Here is an 11,275-nt window from a genome sequence, read left to right on the forward strand (position 1 = left end):
CATCTTTCTATACACACAAATGAGGGACACTGAGGCTCAGAGTCTCTCTGAACTAGCATCATGCATCAACAATCATAATGACTGGGCCACCAGGTGTATCGGTCGGCTGAGGCTGCATTGATAATAATAATAATATAGATGTTAACATCATATTGCATCACATTAATAATGCATTAATTATATGTTAAACAGGTTTCTACTGTAGACCATCCATCCATCCATCTATTATCTGTAGCCCTTTATCCTGTCCTACAGGGTCACAGGCAAGCTGGAGCCTATCCCAGTTGACTATGGGCGAGAGGCGGGGTACATCCTGGACAAATCGCCAGGTAACTTGTCAGCAGGGCTGACACATAGACACAGACAACCATTCACACTCACATTCACACATTCAGTCAATTTAGAGCCACCAGTTAGCCTAACCTGCATGCCTTTGGACTGTGGGGGAAACCGGAGCACCCAGAGGAAACCCACACAGACACGGGGAGAACATGCAAACTCCACACAGAAAGGCCCTTGTTGGCCGCTGGGCTCGAACCCAGGACCTTCTTGCTGTGAGGCGACAGTGCTAACCACTACACCACCGTGCCACCCAATTTCTAGAACATTATGCACATTAGTAACTTTGAATCCTTTTTAACACATTAAGCGTATTGAAAACATTAATAACACATTAATGACACAAATTAAGGCCATGTTGACTGTAGTATACCTGAAACCTTTTTTTTTTTTAATCATCAATGCACTTTACTGAGATGTTTATTAACCTTACTTTCATATTTACCCACTGCTATGTACCTAAACCACTCTAGACTATTCTCAATGCATTCTGGTGAAAGCCTCTATTACCGTATATCTCACTAAATAGCACATTTCTAATGCATTATAACACATTGTTAATTAATAACACTCAACTAATTAACAGTTCATTAAGTATATTGATAATAACATTAAAATATAAAAAGGAGCTCAAGAGTTTGGGGCCTGATGAAGCCACAGCTATTTGTGACTGGGAGTCAAGGGAGTAAAAGGGGTATCTTCTCTCTCTTTCTCTCTCTCTCTCTCTCTCTCTCATGCCTGTCAATCACAGTAACACTAGCCATTCATGAGCATCTATGAGATCATGTATGCAGAAGAGGGCAGATAGTGCTTTTGTCTGAGTGTGTTACACCTCCCTGGGACTCTGTTCATGTGTACAGAGCTTTGGATTACATCATAATGACATCAAAAGTGTTAGCTACTAAAGGCCCGATCCCACAATACTGATAACTATAACTCACACCAGACCAATAACGATCCCTATAGCCCAGGCCCGGGTTTATCCATATCGGTGAGATTGCTTCTGGAGTTATTTTTCCAGGCCTGGACCTGATCCAATAAAACATCTGACCAATCAAGTAATTGTTTACATGTGACATTGTCTGAGCACGTGCTATTTTTCCCCGGGAATTTTTGTACATCCTTGTCGCATCATGAAGTCAAGGAATATGGATTCAGGGAAAATAAAAAAATTTAATACAAAGCATGGATCTTTTACTCATGGATATGTGATCTATTTTTACTATACTGTCGCTTTCATTTTTCTACTTTTCACTTTCGCTTTCCTTTTTCCGTTTTTTTTTCCCGTTTTTTTCTCTTTCTTTTTTCGGAAGAACGCCGAGACCGGAAGCTTTCTTTTTCTCTCCTCCTGTGTAAAGTCCACAAGCGGAGGCCATCTGATCTGCTTTAATATCAACAGATCTTCATTTAAGGTACGTGAATCTTTTCATCATGGCACACCTTCAGCCTGTTCAGTGTGCTGAGTGCAGGATGTTTAGTCATTCTTCCTCCGTCACTAGCGATAGCTCTATTAGCTTTACTTGTGATAAGTGCAGATTAGTTAGCTCTCTGACAGAGAAGATTTCAGTGCTAGAAGCGCGTGTCCAGGCTTTAGAGCAGATTAGTGAGCGTGAGAACAGTGTAGTTTCTGTTAGGGAAAGTCTGGACGCCCTAGGTGGAGTTAGCAATACCCCAACTCCGGCATTAGAGCCCTTACAGCGGGGCGAATGGGTGACGGCTCGGCGGCATAAGCGTAGAGCCAAAGCTACCGCTGAGGCTCGCCCACGGGAGCACCACCCCTCTCCGCGTCACGTGTCGAACAGGTTTGCTCTCCTTAGTGATGCACCCACTGAGAAACCTGAAAGAGCTCTGGTTATAGGGGACTCTATCATACGGCACGTGAAATTAGCTCAGCCTTTAGGGGCACCAGCAGCTTTAGTCAGGTGTATACCGGGAGCCAGGGCGCCGGACATAGTAGGTAATCTTAGGGTCCTAGGCAAGCACAGGTTCTCAAAGATAGTTATCCATGCAGGAGCTAATGATATACGCCTTCGTCAGTCTGAGGTTACTAAGAGTAACTTTGTAGAGGTGTTTAAATTAGCGAAGGCGATGTCCGATGCTGTAGTATGCTCTGGCCCCATCCCAATGCGGCGTGGCGATGTAGCTTACAGCAGGTTATGGTCGCTGAACTGCTGGCTGTCCAGGTGGTGCTCTGAAAACAGTGTGGGCTTTATAGATAATTGGGCTAATTTTGAGGGCACTGCTGGCCTGTTAGGGCGGGACGGTATCCATCCCACTCGGGAAGGTGCTGCTCTCATTTCCTGCAGCATAGGTCATAGTCTCAGAACAGGCCTAGTTAATTTCTGACAATACAGAGCCAAGGCCAGGGAGCAGACGAACAAGCTAAACCAACTGTCTGCTAGCTGCACAGAGTCGTCACTCAGGGCCCACTACATCGAGACTGTGTCTGTTCCCCGAGCTCAACAAAAAGGTAGAAATTTTCAGAGAGTCTGTTCCAGTAACCTAATCAATATAAAATTAGATCAGACTGACTGTACAGCTGCTGCCAGCACCTTTGATCTAAAGGTGGGGCTATTAAATATTAGATCTCTTACATCTAAAGCGCTAATGGTTAATGAACTCATGACTGATCAGGAGTTTAATGTACTGTGTTTAACAGAAACATGGATTAAGCCAAATGAATATATAGCATTAAATGAAGCGAGTCCTCCTGGATACAGTTATATACACCAGCCTCGTCTAACTGGCAGAGGAGGAGGCGTCGCGGTTATTTATAACGATTATCTAGGTGTAACACACAAACCTGGTTATAAATTTAATACATTTGAAGTTCTTCATACTCATATAATGTATGTAGCCTCGAAAAATAAGTCTACCCAGTTAATTCCATTGCTTATTATTTACAGGCCCCCGGGGCCATATTCTGAGTTTCTTTCTGAATTTGCAGATTTTATCTCAGATCTGGTTATTTCCTTAGACAAAGCTTTAGTTGTCGGAGATTTTAATATTCACTTCGATAACCCAGAAGACCCTTTAAAAACAGCGTTTGTGTCCATCTTAGATTCAGTCGGGATTAAGCAGAATGTCATAGGACCGACCCATAATGGTGGTCACACCCTTGATCTAATTCTAACATTCAGATTAAACGTAGACAATATAGTCATACTTCCACAGTCTGAAGTTATCTCAGATCATTGTCTCATCTCATTCAAAATATGTCTGAGTAATAATGTATGCACCTCACCACGCTACTGTATTAAACGTACTTTCACGTCAACTACTGCACAGAGCTTTATAAATGATCTCCCAGAGCTGTCAACTTTGATTGGGTCACTGTCAGCCCCTGCAGAACTTGATCAGGCAACTGAATGCTTAGAGTCAACATTCCGCCATACTTTAGATAATGTAGCTCCTCTAAAAAGGAAAATGGTCAGAGACAAAAAATTAGCACCCTGGTATAATGATGACACTCGCACATTAAAACAGACCACTCGAAAATTGGAACGTAAATGGCGTCAAACAAAATTGGTAGTGTTCAAATTAGCTTGGAAGGAGAGCTTCCTGAAGTATAGAAAAGCTCTTAGTGCTGCGAGATCAACATATTTCTCCTCCCTAATAGAAGATAACAAAAATAATCCTAGATTCCTATTTAATACTGTAGCAAAATTAACCAGGAATAAGTCCACTATCAACACATGCACACCTGCAGTATGTAGTAGCAACGACTTCATGAATTTTTTTAATGACAAAATTGAGAATATCCGACAAAAAATTCAAACTACTAATTTAAGGTTAGACAATGAAAGTGACCTTGTAGTTAACAATATAACTGTATCAGATCATCAGTTAGAATGTTTTACTCCCCTAAAAGAAACTGAATTACTTTCATTAATCTCTACATCAAAAGCCTCAACTTGTGTACTAGATCCCTTACCGACACATCTATTCAAACAGATAATGCCTGGAGTAATTGAACCGCTTCTAAAAATAATAAATTCTTCTCTTATGATTGGCTATGTACCCAAATCCTTTAAACTAGCAGTTATCAAACCCCTGATTAAAAAACCTGACCTTGATCCCTGTCAGCTGTCCAATTATCGGCCAATATCAAACCTCCCCTTTATCTCCAAGATCCTTGAAAAAGCTGTGGCACAGCAGTTATGCTCATATTTACATAGGAATAACATCCATGAAATTTATCAGTCAGGATTTAGACCTCATCATAGCACAGAGACAGCACTGGTTAAAGTAGTAAACGACCTACTGTTGGCGTCTGATCAGGGCTGTGTCTCGCTACTTGTGTTGCTTGACCTTAGTGCAGCATTTGATACCATTGATCATTCCATTCTTCTGGATAGACTAGAAAATGTTGTGGGAGTTAAGGGAATGGCCCTCTCCTGGCTCAGGTCTTATCTAACTGATCGTTATCAGTATGTTGATATAAATGGTGATATTTCTAGACGTACCGAGGTAAAGTTTGGTGTTCCACAAGGTTCTGTCTTGGGTCCACTGCTTTTTTCTCTATATATGTTACCTCTAAGCGATATTATTCGTAAACATTGTATTAGTTTCCACTGTTATGCTGATGACACACAGTTGTATGTCTCTGCAAAACCTGATGAGAGACACCAGCTTAATAAAATTGAGGAATGTGTTGAGGACATTAGACACTGGATGCTTATAAATTTCCTTCTGCTTAACTCTGACAAGACTGAAGTACTTGTACTAGGACCACATACAGCTAGAAGTAAGTTTTCTGATTACACAGTAACTCTGGATGGCCTTTCTGTTTCTTCACGTGCAGCAGTAAAAGACCTCGGAGTGATTATTGACCCCAGTCTTTCATTCGAAACTCACATTGATAACATCACCCGGATAGCTTTCTTTCATCTCAGAAATATTGCAAAGATAAGAAATTTAATGTCATTGCATGATGCAGAAAAACTAGTCCATGCTTTCGTTACCTCCAGGTTGGATTATTGTAATGCCTTACTGTCTGGATGTTCCAATAAGTGCATAAACAAGCTCCAGTTAGTTCAAAATGCCGCAGCAAGAGTCCTTACTAGAACTAGAAAATATGACCACATCATGCCTGTCTTATCCACACTGCATTGGCTCCCAATCAAATTTCGTATTGATTATAAAATACTACTATTGACCTTTAAAGCACTAAATGGTCTCGCACCACAGTACCTGAGTGAACTTCTGCTCCTCTATGACCCGCCACGCCTACTTAGATCAAAAGGTGCAGGCTATCTGCTGGTACCTCGTATAGTGAAGGCTACATCAGGGGGCAGAGCCTTTTCTTACAAAGCCCCACTGTTATGGAACAGCCTTCCAAGTAGTGTTCGGGAATCAGACACAGTCTCAGCATTTAAGTCTAGGCTGAAAACATATCTGTTTAGTCAAGCCTTTTGTTAATGGTGTTTATGAGGTAAAGGAGTAGATCTGGAGGGTCCTCAGACATAGAGTGTTTTGGTAAACTGGGATGTATGGATGCTGTCAGTCCCCACTCGCTTGCTCACTCGAGTTTGTTGACGGTGTAGTGGCTGGCTGCTTTATGTCCCGGGGCTCCCTCATGCCTGTGTTACCTTCTGGCTCTCTCCTTTTAGTTATGCTGTCATAGTTAGTTGCCAGAGTCCCTGCTTGTACTCGGTGCAATATGTATACTGTTCCTACTTATTCAGGTGACATTGGGCATACCTAACCACCTGTGTTTTCTTTCTCTCCCCCCCACCCCAAATCTGTCCCTCTGAGTTACATGGAGTCAACAGGAAATCTTTTGGTGGAGACAGTGGGGACCTCGACTGGCTATCGTAGCCTGCAGGGAATCGGCCGTCAGACATTCTGTCGCATGTCCCAGACCCGGTGAAATGTAACTGAATTGTCTTGGCCAGGCCTAAGGGTCCCATCTGCATCTCATCATTGCTGAGGAGTGTGCTCCCATCACCCAATCAAGCATCCAGCCAGAGCAGGTCATGATATATTTTTTACCATATTAACATGCCATTGTGTGTTATGCCTGATGTAAAGACTCTCGTCTCTGCGAGCCTACCACACAGATTTAATACTTGTCATTTTTAGGGCATACCTAACAACGTGTTTTCTTTCTCTCTCTCTTCCCCCCCCCATCTGTCCCTCTGAGTTACATGTTGATCCTGGGATTGAGGTGCTGGCCTCTTCTGCCCCTCGGACCTGCTTGATCCATCCTGGTGCCCTGTGTCTGGTCGGAGTTTTATCGCCCCACTCCTGTGAAGGACGGGCCCCATGAGGACAGTTAAGGGTTATACCTGTTAAAACTGTTAAGATTATAGTCAGGCTGTCTGTTGTTGCCCAAATGAGGATGGGTTCCCTTTTGAGTCTGGTTCCTCTCGAGGTTTCTTCCTCATGTCGTCTGAGGGAGTTTTTCCTTGCCACCGTCGCCACAGGCTTGCTCATTGGGGATAGATTAGGGATAAAATTAGCTCATGTTTTAAGTCGTTCAAATTCTGTAAAGCTGCTTTGTGACAATGTTTATTGTTAAAAGCGCTGTACAAATAAACTTGATTTGATTTTGATTTGATCATCTCATCTCATTATCTCTAGACGCTTTATCCTGTTCTACAGGGTTGCAGGCAAGCTGGAGCCTATCCCAGCTGACTATGGGCGAAAGGCGGGGTACACCCTGGATAAGTCGCCAGGTCATCACAGGGGTGACACAGAGACACAGACAACCATTCACACCTATGGTCAATTTAGAGTCACCAGTTAACCTAACCTGCATGTCTTTGGACTGTGGGGGAAACCGGAGCACCTGGAGGAAACCCACGCAGAGAACATGCAAACTCCGCACAGAAACGCCCTCGCTGGCCACAGGGCTCGAACCTGGACCTTCTTGCTGTGAGGCGACAGCGCTAACCACTACACCACCATGCTGCTGATATGTGATCATTTTCCGTTAAATATCAATAGTAAATTAATAAAGTAAACATATAAATGCTGGTAAGATATTTTAATTATGAACTTCAGCAGTCCAAACATTTCATTGTTTTAGACTTCTTAATTTTTATCCATGATGCATCATCCATATGAAATCGGTAACCAATCTGTAATATACTGAAACATCTGTGACCAATCCGTAAATTATTAGCGTCCGTGATGCATCCATATTAAAATCCGTAACCACTCCATATTTTGTATTATTTTTTATTATATTTCCATAATCCGTGATCTATCCATATTTTATCAACCACTGGAATGTGTGCACAGGTTGTTTTGAAGCCCAAACTGTACAGTATGACCCGGAATAATGTGCTACTACTTGGTAAAAAAAAAAACTTCCATGACTATTCCTAAGTTGCATGCATTTATTTCCCTGACTGTCAGGACCAAGTGATATTATAGTGGGGATTATAGTTGTGGTGTTTCTGCTCCAGACTGGAAATAAATTCAGGCAGAGGTATAGTCAGAGTTGTAGTTATAGGTATAGTTATACCGTAGTTATCGGTGTTGTGGGACCGGGCTCTTAGACTTTTTAATGCATTTTAATGCAAATTGAGACTGTTGTCAAGCTGGAACCTTTCAAATAATCCAGAATACACTCTAATGAGACATTAATTGATCTATTTATTCCATATGTATGCACCAAAAAACTTCAAGACTATTCTCACTGCATGCGCATGAGATCCTCTATAACATTTGACTGAAAAGATTCACACCAGTTTAGTATTTTATTACTATTTCCTGTGTTAATTAATTAATTAATTAATTAATTAATAAAAAACAAACAAAAATCTTATATAGGACACACACACACACACACACACATGCACACGCGCGTGCAATTGCTGCATCTCTTAATTATCATGTTAAAGATGATTCATATTGCAATGGTGAAATTAATTTCTGGACTCTAATGCAATGTGACTAATCTGTGTGTGTGTGTGTGTGTGTGTGTGTGTGTGTGTGTGTGTGTGTGTGTGTATAGTTAGCATAAATATTAGCCTCTCAAATCCTGATGAAAGTTAAATGACCTGCTTATTTTACTGCAGTTGTCATCTGGGTAAAAAACAAACAACAACAAAAAAAATCACTAATCACCATCTGTACGTTAGTGAATCTGGACACCACTGGGAGCTGAAAATGAAGAGCTGAGTGATTAGTGACCATCTGTACACTCACGCTCTGATTCTCTTCACATACTGAGAAGCTTTGAGATTGGCAACTTGTTGGCGAACACTTTAATGAAGTGCAACTTTTCTCTTTGAGGACCTGTGACTTATTAAATTTGTGCATATTTAATTTGTAGAGACGGAACAGCCTTCGCCATGGAGCTGTGTTCATCATCCTGGTGTATATGTTCTTATCCAAGCACAAATAAATGAATCGTGTCTCCCCAGTGTAGATGTTTGAGCTCTGTGGCAAACATCTGTGCTGTAAATTACTCGTAGAGCTCCTCCTCAGGCTCCTCAAGTCCTGAACACAAACAGCAACATGCTCTTGGATGATTATCTGCTAGCTGAGAGAATAGTGATGGTAAAATATGTGTGTGTGTGTGTGTGTGTGTGTGTGTGTGTGTGTGTGTATGAGGGAATGAAAACACGCCTGGTTGTTGTTCATGGTGTTTAGTTTAATCAGAAGATATCAGGTCGAAGGAACCTCATTGTAAAAATGAGTCAGAGGATCTCTCACTCCTGAATGAGCTGTTGGGATGGTGTTTCAGAGGAAATGAGCAGGCGGTGAAATGTCAAGCCCACACCTTCAGTGACAGATTCATTTCCTGGACCGATACTATACTATTATGAAGCTATCATGTGTCTGAAACAGATACAAATACATATAATTTGTTTGGAAAGCACTGAGTCTTGTTTATCATGCTGGACATAAACGAACATTTTTAAATCATTTTAAGGAGCATTTATACGATCCATGAACATCTGTTCAGATTATTTAGGAAATGTGTTTGTATCCAACATTTTGCTCCTGAGTATTTTTAACCTTCAACGTATGTATGAAGACACTAACCAACATAAACTTCATCGAACTTTGATCGGTTTCTAGTTGTTTGTTTGGAAATAAGTTACTGTGATTTTGTGATATGCATATATCATTTCATATTCATGACTTGAACTAAATCTATAAACTAGAAGGGCACTCAGTAGAGTGCATACCTCCTCCAAGCCAAACCACATACATATCCAGATTTGCATCAAAATCTAAACAATTGTTCCTTGGCCCATGACCCACCTTTCCACCAAATTTCATCCAAATCCGTTCACTACTTTTTGAGTTACGTTGGGAAAATCAAACAAATGGAGGTGAAAACATAACCTCCTCCAACCAAATTGGCAGAGTTAATAAGAATACACATTCAATTAGGACATAATAGTCAGGGAGCATATGTAACCTACTTTGCAAAATTTGCCAAGTCTGGTTTCTCAGTATTAACCCTTTATTTACATCCCAAACAAATTATTTTTACTTGTTGTAATGTCAGCAATCACCATTTTCACCAATCCGCGAGGGATTCCCCAATAGAGAGAGGAGGAGCCGGCAGCTCCTCACTCTGACGCGGAGATGACGTAGACGGCTCTGTGACAGCTGCTCCCGCCAAAGCGACACCGGGACCTCCCCCTGTTAAATGGCAGGACCCACTCTTCACTAAGTGTGTCATTAAATCCCGAAATCCCGGCCAATCAGTCCCCAAAATTATAGAGTGGGTAAGGCGAGGATTAACCGCCGCCTTCACTATAAATTTTTCCCCTCGGAAAAGAATGTGGACCGACACTAAAGGGTAGTTGTGAACATCCCCGTGCACACACAACACCTTTACCAATTGTGCTCCCCCCAATGCCTCGTCTTGCACCAGGCGTTGGTGGATTGAGGTCTGATTACAGCCAGAATCCATCAACGCCTAATATGTATCCCCTTGGATACTGACCGGTATGCGATATGCTCCGGCCTGATTGAGGCCGGCTCCTGGCGCGTCGGGGATCCTAACCACCGTGCCCACCTCCATTACCGAGCACTGCTGTTGGAGGTGGCCCGGTTCCCCGCAGCGCCAGCAAACCGGCCCGGGCTTCCTCTCTGCACTAGTGCTCTGGGGCTCACTCACCTGAGGGGGGGGGGGGACAGACACAGAAGGGAGACACGGGAGGGCACCGTGAGTGCGGCGGGCTGGCTGAGGTGGCGCTGGCCCCCGCCTCCGCGGTGGGGGAATAGGTCGAGGAGAAGACACAGGAGGAGGGGAGAGAGAGAGAGGAGAGAAGAGAAGAGGTCGTCTGCTGTCCTGCCGTCGGGACAGCCGCCAGATGGTCCTCTGCCAGCTCGATTGCCTGATCCAGTGACGCCGGGCGGTGGCACTGGACGCACTCTGCGGTTCCCACTGGTAAACGCGCGACGAACTGCTCCAGTACCACCTGGTCGATGAGTCCCTCGGCGTCGCAGCTGTCGGCCCTCAACCACTGCCAGCAGGTGTCCCGGAGTTGCTGGCCAAACACGAACGGCTGGCCGACTTCCTCCAAGCGCAGAGTGCGGAAACACTGATGTTGTTGCTCCGGGGTGCATTCCACCCGCTGGAGGACGGCCCGGCGAAGGTCCACGTAGGCCAGCCGGCGGTCAGCGGGGAGCTGTAGCACGGCCAGCTGCGCCTCTCCTGTTAGCAGGGGGAGGAGGCATGCCACACGCTGTTCCACCGGCCACCCCGGGGTCTCTGCTACCTGCTCAAAGAGCATGAGGAATGCCTCGGGGTCATCCTGCGGGCCCATCTTCGTGAGGGTGAGGGGGAAGGGCCTGCGGCGGTGGAGATGGTGGACCCCGCCGACGTGAGGAGGTGCCGGAACGCCCGACGATCTTCCTGTTGCGCCAGCACCAGGGCCTCGAACCATTGTTCTTGCTCATTTTGGAGGGCGAGCAGCGCCTGGTGCTGGCTCTGTTGGGCCGTGGTGAGGGCGTGGAT

The 11,275-nt window shown here is 43.9% G+C and overlaps 1 protein-coding gene across 1 annotated transcript; it reads left to right on the forward strand.

Annotated features, from left to right (window-relative positions):
• Nucleotides 1-4,863: 4,863 nt before the first annotated feature.
• LOC132870681 (uncharacterized) lies at nt 4,864-8,698 on the forward strand (the record flags this gene model as incomplete). Its single annotated transcript, XM_060904454.1, has 2 exons — nt 4,864-5,748; nt 8,627-8,698. Coding segments are annotated over 2 exons (957 nt in total), but the record flags the coding sequence as incomplete, so codon positions are not given.
• Nucleotides 8,699-11,275: the final 2,577 nt, after the last annotated feature.

This window comes from Neoarius graeffei, chromosome 2 (genome assembly GCF_027579695.1).
Source record: "Neoarius graeffei isolate fNeoGra1 chromosome 2, fNeoGra1.pri, whole genome shotgun sequence".
NCBI classification, from domain to species: Eukaryota; Metazoa; Chordata; class Actinopteri; order Siluriformes; family Ariidae; genus Neoarius; species Neoarius graeffei.